The sequence below is a fragment of the Phoenix dactylifera genome, chromosome 12 (assembly GCF_051530095.1).
Source record: "Phoenix dactylifera cultivar Ajwa chromosome 12, Ajwa_hap1_PhDact_Kaust_v1.1, whole genome shotgun sequence".
NCBI classification, from domain to species: Eukaryota; Viridiplantae; Streptophyta; class Magnoliopsida; order Arecales; family Arecaceae; genus Phoenix; species Phoenix dactylifera.
Window position 1 is genome coordinate 26,459,464 of NC_143201.1, and position 23,533 is coordinate 26,482,996.

Below are 23,533 nucleotides of genomic sequence, written 5' to 3' on the forward strand. Positions count from 1 at the left end.
TATTGTAAGGCAAACTTGAACGGTTCGAATTCTTTTGAGTTCGACTAGACCTTGCCTATGTCAACCTTGGATCCCTATTTCCGCTGGACTTTGCCGTGGCCCTCATATTTTATTTATTTATTTATTTATGTTCTGTATGTTTGTTGCACGGCTCCATTTTCACGTGCATCGCACGTGTATGTTCCTGTGCTATGCCTATATGACTTGGACTCGGAGAACTTTCGTAGCTCAACAATGGTGGTATTTTTGCTCAGCCTCTTCTACTATTGGAAGCCTCAATCCTTTTGCCCCGAATCCACCTTAAATCGGATGGGATGTCTCATGTCCGCCATCAATATTCCTCTCCGTGGCTTATCACTTCGCATGGTCATACAAATTCCCTTGTCCGCTTGAACTTGGAATCAAACAGGCTGCATTAGAAGTTTCCCCTCTTCTTAGGGGATCTCTTGTCCCACCGGCTTATTGTTAGCAGAAACCAGGATAGAGCAAAGGATGGTGCTATCTTAGACGTGCACCGTTCGAAATTTTTATTTGGGCTTTTTGAAATGCTCGTAATTTCCCTTGATATTTTTATTTTTCATATTGTGAATGGTCGGGGGAGCAATGGAACGGAGCCCTTAGTCCATCTTGGGCAAAAGCCCCACAGTTCGTGGGCTTTGGGCTTCAAACTATTTGAACAATGATTTCCCGCGTAGGGACTTTTTTTTTTTTTTTTGTTTCAAGCAATGCGCTCAAGTGGCTTCTTGGTGATATATTAAAAAATATATGTGCATTGCCTTGTATTAAACATTGCAATGACAGACTGGGTGTGGGTCGTATCTTCAGTTGTTGACCCCAAATTTATCAACAGTTGGAGGTTCGTAATATCTCAATATTCGATCTAATAGGTCTGCATCGCTAGCTCGTCTTAGAGATTGGCACGCACTTTATTTTAATCTTCACCGTCTCCAAGATCTCACGTTTGAGGTGATTTTGGCATTATCAGGCCCATCTGCATCAAGCTTGCATTGGTTCGTACAACTAGATTTGGAAATTACTTTCCTCGACAGGGCCTGCTCGAGCAAGGTTTTCTCAAACCATTTGGGCTGGCCTACCTACGCTTACTCAAAATTGCCATACCGATTTGAGAAATAAAATTCAAATGGTACACGTATTTTATTACATCTTTGTATATAATAACAAATGTTGTTTTTTACAAATTTGGTTCAAAAATTTTATGTAGAGAAAATTACTTAATTCAGAACCAATTTCACTTAGTACCTGTGTAAAAAGTTTAAAAGTGTTCTTTCAAGTTGGTAAAGTGGTTTAATGTGGTCTCATCGTCCATCTTTATTTATCGAGTTCAAGGAATTCTATCATGTGATGGTTACATAAGATTTTTAGGACTGAAATACTTATATGAGAAGTGGTTTAGATGGAGAAAGATGAAGAGGAGAGATGAGGTTGGTGGCAGGATTTAGAGAGGAGGAGGAGGTGGTGGTGGAAGTGGGTGGGGTTTGGGACCAAGTTACTTGGAGTGGAGGGATGAGGATTGTGGTGGGGTTCATAAAGAAGAGGGAGAGGTGTTGGAAGAGTGGGGCTCGAGATTACTTTACATTGAGAGGATGGATGTACAAGAGGGATGAGGATGATAGCAGGGTTTAAAGCAAGCGGAGGAGAAGGATGTGTTGAAAGAGGAGTTGGTGGTGGGTGTAGATGAGGTTTGTTGGAAAAGAAGAGAAGATGTTGGAAGAAGAGGAGGTAGTAAAAGTGAGGAGATATGAGAAGAGAAGAGAGGGTTAATGGTGTTAAACATTGGATGAGGCTTGGGACCATATTGGACCACTTAACTAATTTTAGAAATTATTTTAAAACTTTTTAAAAGTCGAGAGATGCGAAGTAAAATTGGTCCTAAGTTAAAGGGATGTTTACATATTTTTTTCTTTTATTCAAGAAACTCAAATAGGAATAGTTATTCTACGAGTTCTTATATTTGTTAGGTTACAATTTTCGGAATAACTTTAGGCTGGGAAATTATAATACTTTTGTGCATTAAGGAAAGGAGACAAGCATAAATGAGGGTGTTATGCCTAGAATCGATAGATTAAAGTAATCATGCTTGACATAATATTTAGAATCCTAAAATCAAGCATTAATTGCAAAAGAATGAATTCAATCCGAGATAATTATCCAAAAATCCAAGAACATCAAAGGGAATTACCAAAATTAAGGTATACAAGACCAACATTACTAGTTGAATGAGTAACAACAAGAAACTGGAATAATCATAATGACAACAACAAATTAAAAAAAGAGAAGACAAGGAATACTTCTAGGACATATTTGCTTTGGGGAATTGAACATTGGAATGAGAATGAGTGACTCCCATTCTAGCTATTTGGTTGGGAGGAATCCCATTCCCATTTCGATTTCAAAGGTAGGAGGAATCACATTCCCATTTTGATTTTAAAGGGGAATGGAAATATCCTAATTCTCCAAAATCCAATCTCTACTCTCTTCTAATATTCAAATTTCATTCAAATCTAATTTCGATTCCGGTTATGAACTAAAAGCATTGAGGGATATGGCCATTCCAATTCTAATTCCAATTCCGATCGCGAACTATTATTTGCTTATGCCTGCATCTTTGAAGTTGCGTGGATTTAGGCCCTGTTTGGGGAAGCTGTTAGTAGTAGAGCTGTTGGAAGTAGAGCTGTCTAAAGCAGAGCGTTTATAAAAAACTGTTTGCTATTTGGTAACTATATTTCTAAAGTGCTGTGGCACTTTAACATGTGTTTGGTAAACAAATTGAGAAAGTACTTTTGTGTGACAAAATGACCATAAAGGATATTACCGGTATTATATAATAGAGCATAATAAAATATAATATGTATTAATACATAAATATATGATATAGTATAATATTAATGTAATGTAATATAATATTATTATAATATAGTACTATAATATTATGTATTATAGAATAATAATTTAACATAATATTAAATTATTTAATATAATATATCAATGTATTATGATATAATATAATATAATATAATATTATATTTATAGTATAATACAATAATAAATATATAAAATATTATAATTATTAGTGTAAATTAATTTTTAATCATTCTAATGACCATTTATCTCTCTAACAAATAGAGAGAAAGGAAGAAGAAGATTGAGAGGGAAAGGGAAAAAGGAAGATGCAGGATAAGGGTTTTGGGGGAAAAAAAGTGTGATTTAAATGGGAGTATTTTGGTCCAAAAAACAGCTTTCGACAAAGCTGAAAACAGCATTTTTAGAAAGCTTTAAATTGGAGCTTTTGCGGGAAGCTGAAAACAGCTTTCCGAAAATTTTACCAAACACCATATTTTATCTAAAAATACTTTTGAAGGGCTAGAAAGTGCTTTTTGGCCCTCCAAAAGCTCCCCCAAACATGGCCTTATTCTATGCTTTATGCCTGCTTTATTCCCAAAGTAATGTCACCTACTGTTTTGAGGGGATAGGACATGAAGATGATAATCATGTGAAGACATTTGAAATTCTTGGCAAATTCTTTGACAGACTTTGAGGACAAGGATCATTCAAGTGGGGTGGATGTTTCCTATTTATGTTTTTTTCCTATTTTTATGTGATTTGTTTCCAAAATTGGTGGATTTGGCTAGGTTTTTCCATATCTTTAAGATATGGTAGTCCGGATTCCATATCCCTGTGATATGGTTTTGCAGGATCGATCGTGTAGGGTATCCAATCTATTCTTCCCACATTTAGCTGGCTCAAGAGTCTCTATCTAAATTATTAAATACTCTAAAAACAATGAGGAGAAAGCATGCTCTATGTTCTTGGGAGGTTAACCAATAACCATCTTCTAGGTGATTATGAGGAGGTCTGTATTCCCTGGACTGATCTATCTTGGGTCCATGTCAACATCCAATATGAACCCCTCAATTTCCGTGCAAGTAAAATCAAACAAGTAATTCTTTGAGATAGAAAACCACCAACACCCCATGCATCTCACTCTGTAGCCTGTAGGAGCCAAGTGTGATTCACATTGCCGGTATACTTGATAACCTACGCTATCCTTTCATCCCAAAATGACTTGCTACGTTTCTCGAAGGGTCATAGCGAAACCCCCACATCCTTCCTCTCTCTGGAAGTGCCCGCTTGTCAGTTTTTTGCTTTTCACAACAAGGTGCACCAAAATCTTTTCAAGTACTCGGAGTTTGACATCTATATACATAAGATAGTATACAAGCAAGACATGCGCCCGCTCTTGTCTCATTAAGAATGTATGGAGGGACAAAAATTGAACACTTGTTTTTTTGGGTGATACACATCGATCACCTTTGGACTATTTTGCACCATCTCATCCCCAATATCGTTTCCTCAGGAAATCTGATCCCCGACGATATCTGATATCCTTGGCACTGCTTATCCTAACGGATCATCCAACCTCCTGGTTTCAGATATCCAACCTCTCATTTCTTTCACGTCATGGAGGTCAGCTACAACATTTCTTCGACTAAGGCTCAGTGGAAATGCCAAAGACCTGCTTTTTATTGGTTTCTTTCACCAAATGTTCCTTTGCTAGCTCTTCTTTGTTACAGACTAGGATACTGTACGTCGCTGACCAAACACCGGAGGTTCTCCAGAGGGAGTGGTCATAATCCGAGACGAGGATATGATGAGCTCATGAAGGAGAAAAGCCAGATGTGGAAGAAATATATACAAAACTTTGCTGGATCTTCAATGTTTTGTCTAGCAAAACATTTATCTAGTCATTAGATGGAGGGAAGAGTTGAAAAAGGAAAGCAAAGATGAGCGAGGGTAGGCAAGGAAGTGGAAGAAGAGAACAATTATATTTTTCTCAGAAAAAGTTTGGGAACAACAAGACAAACGTTACTTTAGAATTTTTAGGACTTCTGGAGATGTCTATTCTAATGTTTCGTATATATATGGTCTCTATTGGCGTCTGTTTTGTTGGTTTTCTTCGGTATTCTCAGGTTAATTCATTAAATCCTTACTAAGGAAATAGGTTTATTTTCAGCAAGGTTTGCAAATCATCAAACGGAATAAAGATCTGCAAACGGCTCTTCTCCTCCTCCTCCTCCTCCTCTAACACACTCCCTCCCTTCCCCCACCCAATTCCTTCTCTTTTGTTCCTCATTTCTTTGTTTCTTTCTAATACAAGGAGCAGGAGGGGTCTTCCACTTGCATTCCCTTGCATAACAAGAATTTTTAAGTCTCCTAGCTCTCAATGCAGTTTAGTTGGTGCATTGGTGGTGAATACCTGCTGTGTTTAGCTTTGTACCATTTACAAACCTTATGATGGAATCCTCTTGATGTATTTCTAGAAGATGTTACCTAGTGCTCCTCGAAGACCATCATCTACCTCCTGCTTACAAGATCCAATATCTTCTGCTTATTCTCCCAGCATGAGAATGAAATGGACTAACGAAAAGAATTGATCAGCATGAGGGTCCAGCATACAAAATTTGCTATGTTACACATGCATCACAAGAAATAGCTAATCTCTTTTATCATTCTAAAGAAATCAGATGTCATAGCATCTTAAGGAAAGGAAAGGATTATAACCATTAAAGGGGGAAGAAGCGAGGAAGAAAAAAAAAGAAACAGGGGTCTGCCAAATTCTCTTTGATGAAGCCTAGGATGTAACTTGCAGTTTATACCAAACCCAGATATGAAATCCTAGTTAAAACCACTGAAAAAAGATCATGGCCCAAACAAATGCATTTATATACATTTAAACGCTCAAACTACTAGACCTAGTTAAAAGGCCAGTAAGCGACCTTACTTAGAAAATTTCAGGAAGTCAGCCTCACAGCCAAGATACTGGAATGGAAACCTCTGGACTGACGAGCTCATGTCCATGAGCTGGGAAGATGGGTGGCATTTGCTCTGGATGAGTTGGTCCAGGCTCTGGTGGGACGCAAGAAGCTTGTCCAAGATCGACCAATCCCCAGTAAACTTCTCCTGTGGAAGCAACCCTCCTCCACCATTCGTTGATGCCAGCTTATTAATGAGATTCTGATAGCACTCGAGGTTGAGGGCGTCCATGGAGGCTGGAGGCATGAGAGGAGGGATGGTGGATTCGGAGCTCAGCAGCTGCGGAAGGTGCATGCGGTTGTTGTCCAAGGAGAAGTTGCATGGCAGCTGGAAGTTCTGCTTCTGCTCCATGGAAGCACACCCGTTTGCCCTCAAGGGATGGAATTGGTCATCTTCGAGTACGGATTCGGAAGAGATGCCCCGCGGATGGTTCTTCTTCTTGAATACCCTACAAACAACCCATCCATCTTCCTAGAGTGCAAAAATCAAAGGAAAACTTAGTTTCACAAAAAAAATAGCAAAGGATTAGGATGGAAAAGGAAGAGGAGATATCATTTATTTTTGAGTGCATACAAGTTAATCCCGCTGCAGATTATTGTAAAGGATTCAAATAATAAAGTAAAAGGGAAACATGCATAGAACCACTTCAGCACTTCAGCCAAAGAGACTGCCGTTAAAGAGTTAAGAACTTTAGGAAGATGGATACAAGATCAGAGAAAACAGCCAAACTGCGCCAATACAATACAAGATCAAAGACCACAGGCCACTGTTCCTAGAAGGCCAGCTGGGTTGCATAAGTTTCAGTTAAAACAGTATTCTACTTTTTTAATATATACATGGAATAGATAGGGTCTATTTTATCTTTTTTTTTCTCATGATATGTTCTCTGATATAATTATGACTACACCAATCGGAAACAATAGTGATATATTATGTATTGTTAGTTTATTACCATCAGCATGCCTCAAGTAGTGCATCATGAAGAAACTCACACCCCTAGATTTACGTCCTTGGGTTGCATCAAGGAAGTAGTGAATTTTGTCCCAATCCCCCTAAATGCTTCCCTAAACGAAAAAAAAAAAAGCATCCAGATATCACAGGAAATAGATTGCCTTTGCTAGGCCTGGAAGAACTAGTTTATGATACCTGGACCTCCATACTTTCATCATCAAGGCGGTACTCATGCATGATCCAATCAGTCTTCTGGCCATGAGGTGCTCTCCCAGTGTAGAAGACTAGGGTTTTCCTCATGCCGATCCTCTTCGAGTTGCTGAGGTGGATAGTTTTATCCCTCCCTGTTGCTTTCCAGAAACCAGCAGTCGTCGCCCTGTTGGTGCGTGTTCCGGTTGGGTATTTCTTATCTTTGTGGCTGAAGAAGTACCACTCATTTTGAGGCTCGGATCCAATTCTACACTTGTCTGCATGCCATCAGGAACCATATTAGCTTCAGTCATGATCGTGCGAGTGAGCTCGAATAGCCCCATGAGTTCATATTATAAGACTTTTATCTTCTAAGGTGTTATGGAGGTAGTCAATCAACAAACTTTTTGAAGACAAGGGAGGCAAAAACCACCCAGAGGTGGTCAATGAGCGATCGAGAGAAAAATACCCTCCTTTGTACAGCTAAAATAGGATGAAACCTTTTCATTCAAAAAAAAAAGATGTAACTCTGACAATTTGGGTAAATCATCCTTAACACAAAAAATGCAAAGAAAAATCTTTATATAGATCATGTTACGCAAGGAGAAACAAAGGAGGAAGAATAAAATATCTAACCTTTAAGATCCCATGGTTCAAGTTTGTTAAGATCCACATCTCTTATAACGTCGAGATCGATAGCTTCATAGGCCACCTTCTTCCTCAAGTAATAGTAGAGGAGCTCCTCATCTGTTGGGTGGAATCGGAAACCTGGAGGCACCGTAAGCTGCCTGTTGCCTGGAATCATACTTGCTTACTCTATGATCTGAAAATATTAAGTAATAGAAACCAGAAAAAGTAGAGAGAAGAATTAGCATATGCTATCAAAAAAAAAAAAAAAAACTAGTTGTGCAATTTTTTTCTCAATGTATTACAAATTAGGAATGTGGTGGCTTACTCATGGAGAATAACCTACTTTTCATGTTCTCTCCACATAAAACTCCGAGAACAAAAAGAAAAAGAAAAAAGAACCCAGACAGAGGGGAAACAGACCTTGAAATTAGAAGAGAAGGCCTGGTTTCTTCTCTTCTCAGCAGCAGCAACAACAAAGGACAACCAAGAAAGCCAAGAGGCAAAGGAAGCTCCTGGCTTGATGTACAAGGAGATGGGTTTTAAGGGAGAGGAGGTAGGGTTAAGATAATCTTACAATCCAGCTAGAAAAACAAATAAAATATAATAGCAACACAAGAAGGTGGGGAAGCTAGCTGTGACAGTCAGAGGGCAAGGGTTTTGGATTTTTTGGGGAGTCTGATGAGAAGAAGGGGGGGTTGTCCGTTGAATAGGGGACCTGCCCGAAAATCGCCTCATAAGGAGCAAAGAGATGTCCAGACCTGACAAGGGAAAAGAGGATCCAGATCCATCATGCAGTGGCCTTTTCATGTGTGGGAGTCAGAGGGAATGAGGGAATTTCACCTCTCATTCCATATTCCCTTTCCATTCTCGATCTATTCCTCTTCTATTCCCATCCATGCACCCTATTTTATTCATTATTTTCTTCCCTCATGCAGATCTGACATTTCCCCTTATTTTAGTACTTCCTAGGGAAAGATACAGGGAAATTTCAAATGTACCCACTTGGGTGTGGCCCTTTGCTTGAAGGCCAGTCTCTGAAATTACAGTTTTGCCCTTTCCTTGATTTCACTCCTTTTATCCTAGTCCAGTTTAACCTAGATCCAATTTAAACTAGTTTTTGTATTTGAGCTTTAGGCCCAAGTCCTTGCTTAACCTAGTTGATTCTTCTTTATTGGAACTTAACTGAGTCCAAGTCTCTAGATCTGTTATTTTGAGCTAATTCTTGGGTTTAAATGGGCTTATTTGGGTCCAATCATTAGTTCCTAATATAATAGATAATGTTGTGATCCATCCCAACTTGATCAAAGTCTAGCTCTCAATTTGAGCTGCTATAATAATTTTGGTCCACCTCTGTTACATAACGATATACATATCTAACCAACGATCATTATGTACATGTTATAAATATTATAACATTATTATATAGTGGACGAAACAATCATCATGTATCTTTCTCATACCAATTTTCATATTTTTATGTACTGTATAGTATGATTTAGCCAAAAAATATGCATAATATTGAATACAAATACTTATAATAAATTGTTATATGTTATTATAACCTGTAAAAATAGTGTCAAATCAATTTTTTGATTGAAAAGCAGATTTTTATTATCTTTGCTCGACAATAATTGAAAACAACCAGTATCATACTATACAGCATGAGCATATAAGCCTTGCAAGAAGACATTCCTTCGCCCAATCTAAGAAAGAACAAGGAGCTGGAAGAGCCATAAGAGTTGATATGTAGGAGGCCAGAAGAGTATTTTGGCAAGGCAGTTTGAGATAGACTAGGTTGGGCCATCAAGGCGTGGGGTCAAGGAAAGGGCTATTTAGTACACGTAAACCGAAGCGAAGGAGGGTGGTGAACCTGAAACCAGGATTAGAAGGCAGAACCCTAGAAGTCCGTGGGTGGTGCACGTGCAAGGATCTCGCAGCGGCACTCCTCCGCGCCCTGAGTTCGAGGGCGCCTCGAATTCCTTAAACTAATGGGCCTTTATTGCTGACCGAACGGATTCTTACGCTATCTCCTCTCAGTCTCACTTCCACCACCCGGTCAAACACGGAGATGTGTACGTTTATCAGGGAAGAGAGATGAAACTTAGACCAAGAGGAGCTATCCTCTCTCACCAAAGAAGTCCTTTCTCATTTTTACTAATATATCCCTGCCATTGAGGGTTAGGTGGCCAGCACGACTCCTATTTTGTTTTCATATTAGGAGTCCATTAGCTGTGACCCACTCTCCATGCATGCGAACTAAGAACAAACCACTGGGTCTTTTCTTGTGGATCAAATGACAAATGCTAGAATCATTTAGGTGCATGTAAATGAGGATTTTGTACATATCTTTTGAAGACAAACTTAACCATGTACCGTATATTCTTTGTTTATTAAAAAAATGGTTATTGCAAGAAACACATGCTTCCAAGTATGGCGGCCACGTCATTGGAATGAGATACAGGCTCCATTACAAACAATTCTTGGCTAATCTAGATAAAGATTATCAGGAAGATGATAATAATGTCTAAATTTATTGAGATGTTGAATGCAAACTACAGCCAAGCAGTCTTATCGCATGTTGCTCGTTACCATAGAATATTTGCTCTATATTGAAATGCTTCCAATCTGACCTACAGTACACAAGCAATCTTTTGTGAAGGAAATACTGCACTTGGTTCAGGGACTTGTTCTAAAATCCATGAAGCCCATCTTAACGTCAGTTATATGATTATCTGCAACTTAGTTTTTGGGATGGTTAAATTGGCCATTTGCTGAAGTTGGAGGGCACCAAGAGTCCAGAGGAGAAGGTGCCTATGGTTAGGCATTGGACCTCGCGAGGGTAGGAGGCTTTTAAGTTGCGGACATGGAAGTCTGACCTTCCACCTCCTCCGCCTTCATTTCTGTGCCCTGTCCCTTCCATCTCTTGGGGCAGGTGGCGCCGTGGCGGTGACTTTCTTCCGTCTCCCCTTCTTTTTTTTGTTTTCTCTCATTTTCCATAATATATCCTCTCTCACATTGGCCCACCTTATTTTGTGTATAGCGTCTACGGAGTTGCCACGTGCATGTATTGGTAAGAACAAAATAAAATTCTCTAAAGAAGCTTTTTTTTTATTTTTTCCGCCAAAAAAAACCTTTAGATGGTTGCGTGAAGAGGAAGGAAATATCGAGCACCTTATTTTTGCTAATGACCTCGTTTGCTTGGCAAAAAATTTTTTTTATCGATTTTATTTTAAAAACTAAAATATAATATCTGAAAAAATGATTTTGGCATTTTAGTTGACCATAAAAAATTAGCAATTCTAGAATGGCCTATATTTAGTTGAATATTTACTTTTCTAAAAATATTGCCATATATTTTGATGGTTTAATTGTAGTTTTGAAAAAAAAAATTCAATTGCTAACAAGTGGTAAAGTAGCTTTCTTCCGACCCTCATAGATAGAAATCTTATTTCAATAGAAATTCTATTTTCTTATCTCTCTTCTTTAAAAATTCCAACCAAACAAAAATATTTTTTTTATGTTTTTCATTAACCATACATTTCTCTCTTCTTTTTCTGCGAACTAAATATGTCCTAAACTTTTATCTACCATGCATATCCGGTTCTCACTACCATAACATCTCATACTTCTATTATTGTCTAGTTTTTGGCCATTTCATTCGGGTTGGACCGTTACTCTCTTCTTACGGCTATTTGTCCAACTCTAGGGTTTGGGGGTTACCTCGAATGGTCCTAACAGTGTCATTCTAACCGGTCCTCGAATGGTTCTCACAGGGCCATGTTAGCTGGTTAGTGTTCGGCTATATTTGGGGTGTAGCTGAAGATAATGTGATGTATCTATCACCTGTCCATGGGTTCACATCGAGGTGTGTGCTTCTTTCCTTTCAAACCAAGGTTCTTTAGATCCTTTACTAGAATTCTCAAGAGTGCTTTGTTCTTTTCACCCTAAAATATGTTTCGATGAAAATTTGGTAGCCGCAAGTATTAATCTTTGGAAACTTGAATGCTGAACGACAGATCAAGAGTGCATGAATTTTTTTTTTGGGGGGGGGGGGGTTCACGGTTCTATCTTATGTTACATTTGTTGAAGCATGAAGTGCAATGCTAACATAGAGCTCATATTCCACCATGTTAAAAAAGTTCAGCTAAATTTTGATGTTCTTAAAGATTATATCCAATAAGTTTCATCCAAAAATCAAGCTAGATGACAGGAATAGCTGAATAGGCATACTGCCAATACCATGTCTTGCTGGTGAAGTTAAAGGATGGAATAAAACAAGTAACAGCATCTCCAGGTTATGTGTTAAATTTGAACCAATTGCAAGTAACAACTAACATGTGCAACTTTATGAGCCCAGGGATTAGGTCCGATTATTTTAAACTCCCTTGAGACATGGTTTAACATTGTTCGCTAATGTCCAAGTGTTGAACTTGCAAGCGTTTTGATAATTGACGACATGGTAAATTAGGGTTTGTGTGTCACCTTGAACGGTTGGTCATATTTTGGGTATCTAATAGTTGATGCTTATGGCCATCTTTTAGGGTGTAGTTGAAGCTAATGCGGTGTTTCATAGCTGTTTATTTGCCTTTGTCATTGGTTCACATTGAGGTCTGTGCTCCGTTCCTTCATAGCAAAGGTTTCTTTGATCCTTTCTGAGAATTTCCAGGTGTGTCGAATCTTTTAAATACGCCCAAATGCTTACTCCTCGTTTGGTAAGTTGGTAGCTGAACATCATTGTATATTTGAATACCTTGAAATAATTAAACAGGATGCAGGCAGTTTTTTCTTAAAGCTATACTTCAAGCATTTAGATATTACATGCTAATACAGGCTCTTACATAGACTAAAATGAACAAGTGAATCTGCACATATACATGTGGATATATAGCATTCTGAAGGCTTCAACTGAGAATTTTCTTATGCCAGTACACAAAATTGCCTTGATACTAGACTGATTGTCGATACTATATCTGGTTTGTGAAGCTAAGGATCAAATAAACTCACTGAATAAATTAAACGACGACTCGAGCAAAACCAATAATAACATAGCCAATGTATCATGTTTGTACTAATTTTTTCAAATTCAGATACAATGAGAAAAATTATAATCTATGAACCTGGAGTTAGATCATGGCTAAATGCGTCACGTCCAAGTATCGAATGTGACAGTGCTTTGATGATCGAGAACATGGTAACGTGCAGTTACTTTGCGTGCAAGAAGCGCAGCCTCGTCGTCGTTTCAATGATCACCTGGTAAATTACACTCTATTAGGACATTGTCAGAGGTTATCTTGAACAGGAAGCAACATAAATTTTCATCAAACTACTAATATCCACTAAGCCACACGACGAGAGAAGGTTAAATTTTATCCAAAACTCTGCTACCTCCATGTTCCATCAAGAGAGAGAGAGAGAGAGAGAGAGAGAGAGAGAGAGAGAGAGAGAGAGAGAGAGAGAGAGAGAGAGAGAGAGATGCATCATTAATTTTACTTGCTTCTTTTGCAACAATCATTACTGTTCATGGTTTAGTTGGTACTTAAGAGACTCAGAGAAAGAGATGTGCAGAGCGAAGCTATCAGACTGAGAATCTGAAGCAGGTGTGCTCTCTGCTTTGGGAGTGGCAACTGGCAAGTGGTTCGATCAAAAAAAGAGTGACAAGCGGTTGACGACAATGAAGTCGTCTTGAAAAAACTGTTTGGTTATCTTCAGTTCTTATAAGTGGGAAAAAAGTTTATGTTTAGTCTTCACTTTATGGATCGTAGCCTCCTCTCGCTTTCCAGTTAATTACTCTAATTCCTTCCTTGCCCGGAAATGAACTCTTGGAGACGGTACTTTGCAATTGGATCCCTTTCCAAGATGTGAAGATTCTTACTTGAACCAAGTTTCTTACTGGAAGAACTCTCGAGAACATGGACTTCTCCCTGAGCTACCTGTAAAAGCCTCCTGCTTATACTCTTAGATCGTGATGTTTTCTTTTTCCCAGAGACCAGTAGAAAGGAGTTCCTTGTGGTTCTTGTATAAATTTACTGTCCGCTGCTTGCTATCCTGCTATATGGTGCAATATTTGTGCATCGTATCCTCCCTACTGAGTAAATAATGTGGCCACATGGGAAACTCGTAAGTACGATTGGATTATAGACCCCTAGAGTTGAATCGTGTTATTCTTGCTCATGGCTCAAATCATATGGAAAGAGACTGCCAAAGTCTCAGCTCCTCTTGGAGTTGATCACGGATATCCTTCCAGTTAAGCCTTCATCTTGCTGGATTAGGGCCAAGTTGCTGTTGCTATTCTTGTTGTTGCCGCACGAGAGAACTTAGAAAGCCACACTCATAACTTCGAGAAAAAAAGAGAGCGTCGATTAAATGTGGAGACCGGATGCCCTCCGCCTAATTTATCCGGTGGAGTCGCCATCTAGTCTGCCGGTACCGAGGTGGCGCTGGGATGACATATTCACATATGGATAATAAATGTAACAACTCGAGACCTCATCCAAAATGGCTAGCCGGAAGATATTATTTGAGTTCCTTGATTCTGTATAAGTACCCAAGATCTACCCAGCGAATAACCGATGTGGGACTAAACACACGCCCGCACGGGTCCTCACATACTCCCCCCGTTCAAGCCCTGACGTCCTCGTCAGGCTAAAGGTTCAAATCCATTCAAATCTAATCACAAGCACCACGATCAGTCAGCCCCAATGGATCTGTGCTGCAGTGTCCCCTAGTCCACATAGGTTATGGGCCGGGTCCGCTCTGATACCATTTGTAACAACCCAGGACCTCACCCAAAATGGCTAGCCAGAAGATATTATTTGAGTCCCTTGATCCTGTATAAGTACCCAAGATCTACCCAGCGAACAACCGATGTGGGACTAAACACATGTCCGCACGGGTCCTCACAATAAACTAGTGGGGAAACCCATGGGTCGGAGAGGATATACGGAAATTTGCGGTCTGCATCGAACATTCCCTGGTGGAAGGAGGGCCCAGTGAGGACTGCTACGCGCCCCGTTCAAGCCCTGACGTCCTCGTCAGGCTAAGGGTTCAAATCCATTCAAATCTAATCACAAGCACCACGATCAGTCAACCCCAATGGATCTGTGCTGCAGTGTCCCCTAGTCCACATAGGTTATGGGCCGGGTCCGCTCTGATACCATTTGTAACAACCCAGGACCTCACCCAAAATGGCTAGCCAGAAGATATTATTTGAGTCCCTTGATCCTGTATAAGTACCCAAGATCTACCCAGCGAACAACCGATGTGGGACTAAACACATGTCCGCACGAGTCCTCACAATAAACTAGTGGGGAAACCCATGGGTCGGAGAGGATATACGGAAATTTGCGGTCTGCATCGAACATTCCCTGGTGGAAGGAGGGCCCAGTGAGGACTGCTACGCGCCCCGTTCAAGCCCTGACGTCTTCGTTAGGCTAAGGGTTCAAATCCATTCAAATCTAATCACAAGCACTACGATCAGTCAACCCCAATGGATCTGTGCTGCAGTGTCCCCTAGTCCACATAGGTTATGGGCCGGGTCCGCTCTGATACCATTTGTAACAACCCAGAATCTCATCCAAAATAGTTAGCCGGAAGATATTATTTAAGTCCCTTGATCCTGTATAAGTACCCAGGATCTACCCAGCGAATAACCGATGTGGGACTAAACATACGCCCGCACGGGTCCTCACAATAAACTAGTGGGGAAACCCATGGGTCGGAGAGGATATACGGAAATTTGCGGCCTGCATCGAACATTCCCTGGTGGAAGGAGGGCCCAGTGAGGACTGCTACGTGGGTGAGGTTTTTTCTGCCCCCTCCTATTTTTTCACCAAAAAAAAAAAGAAGAGACAAAATGGCGACGTAAGGTAATCTTCATATCACATACATACATACATACATACAGACATATATATATATATATATATATATATATATATATATATATGATAAAATAGTTCTTTATTATTCAAAATAATATTTACCAAGTAGAGGGAAAATCGATGAACTTGAAAATTTTGCTCCAATCCATCCAACTCTTTGTAGGCCAAGATTATCTCCTTCAATAAAATATTATATAATAATGTTTTACTCTTGAAACACTCGAGGAACATTTTTGGCGCACGTACACTAATCAGGAACTTTCTTCCACAATATTTGTATATTCAGAAACAATTAGATCAGAAATTTGATTGCACATCAAACCATCTAAAATATGGACCGTGTTCTGCTCTTGGAAACCTATCCTCACCCATTCCAATCACCCAATCTCTTATTTATTACCGATTTTAAATCCACTATACCACCTCTTGAAGACTTGCCGTAATGGATTGGTGCTTGGTCACCGAGCTAATATATAGAAAATTTATTAGTTAGACTGTACCATTATATAAATTCAGCCCATAGGCTACAGTTAGAAAGGATTTATTAGCGGTACAAAATATCTGATCCAATATATAACGTTTACCACGTATCCAGCTGTCCTCATAAATTTTATATAATGTTTACCATGTAAATGTTGGGCCCTGCATATGTGAAAATTACTTACCCGGTTTTATTGCAATCCAACCTTCACATCTCCAATCCACCATAATAAGATCCCCCGACCCACCCATCCTTAGCTCAACCACATCCTCCTCTCGTCTCAACCCAGGGTAAAAAATCGCCTCCGCTATCATCACCATGAGATCCCTTTCTCTTCTTCTCCTCCTCCTCCTTCTCATAGCCATTCATTCACCTCCGAGAGCCCTCGCAGCCCGTGAAGCTACAAGAGAAGTTCTCGTCGGAGGCTGGCAGCCAATCAAGGATATCAGTGATCCCCACGTCCAAGAGATTGCAGGGTTCGCGGTGTCGGAGCACAACAAGCTGGCTCACACAAGCCTTGCGTTGAGTAAAGTGGTGAAGGGTGAGACCCAGGTGGTGGATGGAATTAACTATCGGCTTGTTTTGGAGACCAAAGATGGCGAAGCCATGGCGAAATATGTGGCCGTGGTGTGGGAGAAGGACTGGGTGGGGTTCAGGGAGCTCAAATCATTTACAACGGTAAAGAATTAAAAATGCAAACACACGGCAATTGTGTGAGAAATGTTGCGAATAAAAAATATAAACAAGGAATCAGCACTTGTTATTATTGATGTTCAGAAGAAGGATAATATAAAGAGATTGGTTTCATCTGGCAAGATTATGTGTCTGTGCCTTATTCTTTGTATTTTTTTTTTTTTTATGATTTTATTGCATATGAGCTGCTGTTGTAGTTTAAAAAAGCATAAATAAAAAGAGATGTGGAAGCATGTGCCGGATCTATCGCTTTATTATTTTTCATTTTCTTTTGTGTCACCATCGGCTTATTTTCCTTCCTATCATGAATGTCGTAGAAAATACCAACTTAGACCAATATCTAGGGATATGGTTATCTATAGATCACATGAGCTTCTTACAATCGATTTGCATACCAAGGCATGTGATGACGTAATGTCATATAATTATTTTTCACACAAAAGTATCGATAGCATGATGGAAGAAAATTTTGGTCAAAGTGCAGACTCCCATCCCGATGGTAGTATCGATCCCAGTGAATTTAATGCATCCAGATTCTTGCGGATATCCTTCCAAATGAATGAAATACTTCTTAAGGATCACTTATTCACATTCCAAGTTTTTTCTTAGCATAGTAGGCATGCACTGCATGATGATTTTGCCAGAAATGCTTGATTCAAACTTCTAATATTTTATAGACTCACGTCCTCTTTTTCCTTAGCACGACAAATGCTGTCCCAGTTCACAAAGCAATTGAAGCCCTGTAACAACAACTTGTTATTTAATTGATGGAAGATTTGAATTTTTTTTATTTTATATGAAATGGATTTTTGTACAGGTTATTGTGGTTGGCCAAGTATTACTGTGGGCAGTTCTCCATTGTAGCATGGCCGTATTATATCCTGATTTAGGTTACGACAGATTCATCCTCCCATAATGGAAGTTTCCATTTCCATGAAGCATATTTGGAGCTAATCCTCTCTAAAACGAGCATCTAATAATGTTTTGGTAGCTTTCTATCATATAGAAGCAAGTCGAGATATGCGAAAGAAAGTTCACCACTCCTGCAATTCGTAATAGTGACAATTTTGGTTGCTTCGCTGCCTTCCATAATGATGCAAAGAATGAAATTTTTATGGAAATTGATATTTAGCCCAACAGTACTTTCAAAAGCAAGAAGGATTGCTTTGGCAGTAACAATACTGTCCCTTTTGCTAGCACAGAAAATTAGGGTATCATGTGCGAATTGTAGACTTTTCATCTTGTTGAAGCTTAGGTTTATTCCAATCCCTTCAATAGTCTGAGACACTTATCTTTCTAAACCATCATAGTAGCATGTCTCTAGATATAACTCAAATATATTTTCAAAATATATATCCCTGTCTATAATTTTATTACATCTAAAAAATACGGCCATGTCCAATGCTATGTAAAAATAGTATAAAAGAATTCATAACCTAGGCTGTTTGATCATATGAATCTAATTCAGATCAGCCATCAAGAAGCAGAGTTATATCCATGGATGTAACTTTCAGCTTGCGAAACAGTATAGGTAACTCAAACTTTTATTTAATCCATGGATACAACTCTTCTTCTTCTTTATACAAAAATGCTCGTTTGACAGCAAACTGTGTAGTTGCTAATGGGGCAGGCTTTTAGCTGAGAAAATCCAAATTGTCAAAAGTCCTCACATGAAACTCAGCGAACATTATTATACAAATTGGCCCACGGGATGCAAATTTCTTTCTTTACTTCCTAACTCCAATAGAGAATTACCATTCATGCAACGTAGACTCCATCTTCCTGTTGTTTGACGTCCCTTTAATTGGGTTTCCCTATATTTCTCTTATAAGGTTCTTCAAGATCCTCGTGGCCCTTGTTGGGATGGGCTTGTGGGCTTCCATAGACATAAGTGAGGCTTGGCCCGATTGTGCTTGAAAGCTCACCCCACGGGAAGCTAAAGGCCAGTTCGTAGCTTTAATTTGGACCCCGAAAATTAGATGTTGGGTGCGAGACTGTGACCTTTCTCTAACATGTTTGGGTTGTATCTTTGGTGCCAAAGAAGGATTGATCTTCTTTCCCAAATTCAACTATTGGTTCGCGCATTGCACAGCTTTCAAAGTACTCCAACTTTGTTACTTTCTCATCTACATAGATTTCAAAGCGGCTATTGCACAATCCAACAGTTGACTTTGTAAAAGAAGGCGAATAGTTAATTTCGCACGATGTGTTGAAAGGAATGAGGAAACAAACCACAAGAACTAGTAAATTTTACAGTAGTTAAAGATTCATGTTGTCTGGCCAATGGTGCAGGCGTGCACCAGGGTCCCTTTGTTGAGACCAGATGATTGAACTCTGCCTCATCCTCTCATTTTGTTGCTTTTGTGGATCATTTGTTTAAAAGTATGGTGATATAACTTAGTCTGTAAGTTATAGTAACTTTTTATCCTTCACTTTGATTTTTTCCCCCGCCTGTTGATGTTTTGGAAGAGGAAGGCTGTTGATTGGAAGCCTAGAGGGAGGGGGGGGGGGGGGGGGGGGGAGAGAGAGAGAGAGAGAGAGAGAGAGAGAGAGAGAGAGAGAGAGAAGGAAGACTTGTTCTCATTCTTACTTCCCTTATATTTTGAATGTGAAAATTTTCCACAAAACATCGCTGGAGACCCCACTGATCTTGAATGATGATCTTGAGTTAGGTTGTTAGCTATTGTGTGCATAGAAATTTATATCATAATTGAGAACATCATAAATAGGTGAAACAAGTCACTATAGGAAAAGGTACATTTCCCGACGCTTTTTTCCCGACGCTAGGGAAAAGCGTCGGGATAGTTTTGATCAGCACCAAATTTTACCGACGCTTTTTAAAAGCGTCGGTACATCATTAGAATAGACGACGCTTTTAAGCGTCACGGTAAGCTGGACCTAGGACGTCGCTTATAAGCGTCGTCGTAGGCCAAATCCTTTCCAACCCTCTCTGCCTTAAAAAGTCTCGTCTCGTCTCCTCTCCTCTCATTCAAAAGGGTCCCCATCTCCTCTCCTCTCCATCTCGCTTTCCGAGCTCCGATCGGCGTCCCCGAGCTCCGATCGCCTCTCCATCTCGCTTCCCGAGCTCCGATCGGCGTCCCCGAGCTCCGATCGCCTCCCATCTCGCTTTCCGAGCTCCGATCATCGTCCCCGCGCCGACATCAATCCATCGCCTCCCCATCTCGCTTTTCGAGCTCCGATCGGCGTCCCGCGCCGACATTAATCCATCGCCTCCCCATCTCGCTTCCCCGCCACCGTCGACCTCGCACTCCGGTTCCCTTCTTCTTCTCTCATTTCTTAAAAGTGGTTATCTCTTTAGATTATTGAAGAAAACCAAACAGAAATGAAAACATTGGTTATCAAAGATGGTTTTCTTGGCACTGGTCAAATTCTTTCTTTCATTAAACTTCTTTTTTGGTTGTGAAACAATGGGCATTTGTCCCAAGCATTAATTTTCGTGATATCTATGTGCTATTTTATTTGCACTCGACAGCAATCTGATCTCGTGTTTCTTGTAGTTAATGGTTAACGAGTTATAGTCATACAGGGGGTTGAGCTGATACCTGTACAGCTACTTTGTTAATTTTTATGTGTTTGCGATTTATTTACTGTTAGCTTCTTTTTTCTGTGCAGTTTATTTACACTAAAGTCTGCAGTCATCCCAACCCTGATGTGGATATTACCTGATCAATGTGAAAAATTAAGTTCACAGAGTCTTTGCGACCATAAAGCAGCTTTAGCACTTTATTCCTTCTTACGTTTCATCCTTGTTCAGATTTTCTATGTAAGTGCTCTACGGTATTTATCATTACTTCTAGTCAATAAATTAATTTTTATAGTGTGTAGTCCATTTGAAACACTTCCAGTAGGGGGAAGAGTGAAGGTGGTAGGGTGCTTTAATAGCAAGTACAGTAACAAATTCAACTACCAGGGAAAGTATGGTTTGGGGTCTTCAAATTCTTCTCACTCTGTTCTTGAGTGGAATATTATGATGTATGTAGTTGAGGATATGCTCCTAGTTTTCCTATGCTTCTCAAAGGGACTCCCATGCCACACCATGCACTTTCCTATATTCTCTTCAACAACCATATCTATCTATTCCCTCAGAGGTAGCTGTAGTAAGTGGGTGTCCTAAGAATTTCAAAGCATTTAAGAAAACAATATGCACGCCTCTTGGCCTGCTCAAGGCTGTAAAATTGGTCAAAACATCATAAGTTGGTTAGAGGAAGTTCACCATTTTTTATATTCTAGTTATCTAAAATAATCATTCACCATTGCAGATACCGTTAATTATTTTTGTGGAAAATTTTGGATTACCTTATACTAGAAAAGTTTACCTTTTAAATTTGAATCTATTCTTGCCCTCATTAAGTCTGTAGAACATCTGCAACAAACTATACATATCCCTATGCATAATGAATATAAACTATTATTTTTAATTTTAATTTTTTAAAGATGGAATCCTAGACTCTCACTTTGGAATAAGAAATAAATAGCAAACTGAAGTTTGCACTGTCAGATCAGGTGTATAATCATCATTGAACTTCAACCTCCCCAAGAGTATTCATTCTTATTGTTGATAGTTTGCCTATGACCATATTGCTTTTAGTGTACGTGATTTTGAAAAATTTCTTGGTAATAGTTTAATATATCATCTCTCTATATCAATGCTATCCTTAGTTGTTTTTCTTTTCTTTATGCTTTCTCTCTTTTCATATACATGTAATACATAAATGGCTTTAAAGTTTGCTTGTTGTTATCTTATATATTGACTTTGTCATCTACTTACCATTGTTTTGCAGATTTTCTGGTTTTATCCTCTTTACGTTTTCAGCTTCATACTGTGCACCCTCTGGTAGGTACCTCACTGGTTTTATCCTCTTTATGTTTTCATATATCCTTAGTACTGCTTTTTTTTTTAATTATCAAGAATATTTAATTATTTGCCATTATCATAGATTTTATGATTTACTCATGAATTGCCCATGACTGATTCAAAAACTTTGATGCCTTACAAATTAATGATGCTATATGTTGTTACTGGTGGTCTTGTTTTTGCTACTATTTATGGTTAGTTCTCACCAATTCTATTTTTCTTGTGAAGAAATATAATAGATAGTTCAATAATCAAAGTTTCTTTATTTTTGTTGTTTTTCTAATCTTTGATCACCATAAATCTTCTGAGAAGCATTATCTTCATTCCAGACAACATATTCGGACATTTAAACATATCAACAACTTGCAAGGATAAGAAATCAAACAGTAGGTGAGTTGATGTTTCTCGAACTGGTTGTTGTTGACATTCTTAAATAAATTTCATATGTTCATGCTTGTGTTGGTACATCCACAGGGACCTTGTGTTTTGGTTGTAGTTAATTGTGCTCATGTATTAATTCTTTATTGTTGGTCAAACAGGGTGGTACAGTGCAAGTTAGGTATTTATTGTGCTCATGTATTAATTTTAGACTCAGTCAAACTGCTACAGTGCCATTTCTCCCAGCTACCGGGGACAAAACCTTAAAAAGGAACTTCCAGGTTTTTTCAGTGCACCCTTGTTCCGTATGATTGGCAACATATTGTTGGATGCTGATTTGCCCAACATTTTCATAACCAGAATATTGGCCCAGTCAAGGAAGCTTGGTGATTTCCGGCATATACACTGCCAAGAGGCCATTGCATATATGATATTGCAGACATCTTCAAGTGAGTGATTCTTTCTTGCATTTACATTTTATTCAATGAATATGCTTCTGATGCTCACTCCCAGCGTGCAGTGAAAATGCTTCTGAAAAAAGCGTACAATTGTTGATAAATTTTGTGCCAGTTTGGTTCATGTTATAGTTTTGAATTAAAGTAGAAGGCTGGTTGAATTTTGACCTTATTTGTCATTCTTAGTATATTTGACATTGCAGATGGAACTTTTTTTCTTTTTCATGTTTCTCCAAAGTGATTTCAATAAGATGAGTCAGCATCCAGTGAACATATATTAGTTAATGACTTTGAACTAACCAGCAAGAGATAAAGCCCGTAAAGCATGCATGACGCAATGCCCTCATCTTTTCAACGTTATATTCTTACAATGCCGGCGCCAAGGTTGCATCTCCCTGATTCTGTTTTATTTTTTTCCAGCATTTTGCCTGTCCATAGAGGGGATTGTGGTCCGGAGATCCTTGATATTATCTTGAACAAGGTACCCGTCTACTTCAAAATCATGTAACAGATATTTTAGTCTTAATTTATTAGTTTTCGTATCCAACTTTTTTAAAGTTTGGTCCTTCTCAGGATGATCCTGATGGTGATTCAGACATGAACAACCAAGCAGGCTTCTTCTGTGGCTCGCCGCCTGTGCGCACTAACAACCCAGTAGTCCAAGATGCGAAGTTCGCTAAACAAACTCGAGAGTTGGCTTCTCATTTAGGAAACTTGATACATATTGTAGATTGTGTACTTAGGAATTTGACTTGTATGTTTTTAGAATGTTTTTGAAGCACAATGTAATCAAATATGATAATATGAATATAATCAAAGTTCTTGTTTGTGACTCATATTTTGTTATATATGTCATTCAGTGTATTTGTTTCTATTGTTTTGTAAGAATTTAATGTACACAGAGTATTTAAAAATTACTGTTACAAATTTTTTTTTAAAAAAAAATTTAATGCCGACGCTTATAAGCGTCGGGAAATGCAACAGAAAAAAGCTAATGGCACGCCTTTAACGACGCTTTTAAGCGTCGACCTAAACCCGTTATAACCAACCATTCTCCCCGACGCTTATAAGCGTCGGAGTCTGATAGAAGAAACGACGCTTAAAAGCGTCGGGAAAAGCAAGCCTGTAACGACGCTTTTAAGCGTCGGCCTAAACCCGTAGTAACCAA

The 23,533-nt window shown here is 39.0% G+C and overlaps 1 protein-coding gene, 1 long non-coding RNA gene and 1 pseudogene across 3 annotated transcripts; 2 read left to right on the forward strand and 1 right to left on the reverse strand.

Annotated features, from left to right (window-relative positions):
* Window positions 1-5,501: 5,501 nt before the first annotated feature.
* Window positions 5,502-8,552, reverse strand: LOC103704820 (protein SOMBRERO-like). Of its 2 annotated transcripts, none has more exons than XM_008788314.6 (4): window positions 8,023-8,552; window positions 7,609-7,795; window positions 6,979-7,250; window positions 5,502-6,303 (listed from the first exon to the last, which is right to left on the reverse strand). In XM_008788314.6, the coding sequence occupies exons 2-4, from the start codon at window positions 7,775-7,777 to the stop codon at window positions 5,797-5,799; spliced, it is 948 nt and encodes a 315-aa protein (XP_008786536.1). In that variant the 5' UTR covers window positions 7,778-7,795; window positions 8,023-8,552; the 3' UTR covers window positions 5,502-5,796. The 2 variants fall into 2 exon arrangements, with proteins under 2 accessions (XP_008786536.1, XP_038986239.1); XM_039130311.3 differs by having other exon boundaries at window positions 5,607-6,303; window positions 8,361-8,481.
* Window positions 8,553-16,035: 7,483 nt separating this feature from the next.
* On the forward strand, window positions 16,036-16,745 carry LOC148700516 (cysteine proteinase inhibitor 1 pseudogene; annotated as a pseudogene).
* Window positions 16,746-22,084: 5,339 nt separating this feature from the next.
* LOC149751573 (uncharacterized) lies at window positions 22,085-23,168 on the forward strand. Its single transcript, XR_016398152.1, has 3 exons — window positions 22,085-22,191; window positions 22,271-22,846; window positions 22,939-23,168. It is a non-coding gene; the product is annotated as an uncharacterized LOC149751573 (long non-coding RNA).
* The last annotated feature ends 365 nt before the right edge of the window (window positions 23,169-23,533 follow it).

Excerpts from the sequence above, each read along its gene's own strand:
- LOC103704820 (XM_008788314.6), bottom strand. The coding sequence starts at position 7,777 with ATGATTCCAGGCAACAGGCAGCTTACGGTGCCTCCAGGTTTCCGATTC. Across the intron at positions 7,251-7,608 it reads TGAACCATGGGATCTTAAAG|ACAAGTGTAGAATTGGATCC; the intron begins GTTAGATATTTT and ends GATGGCATGCAG. Across the intron at positions 6,304-6,978 it reads ATGAAAGTATGGAGGTCCAG|GAAGATGGATGGGTTGTTTG; the intron begins GTATCATAAACT and ends TTTGCACTCTAG.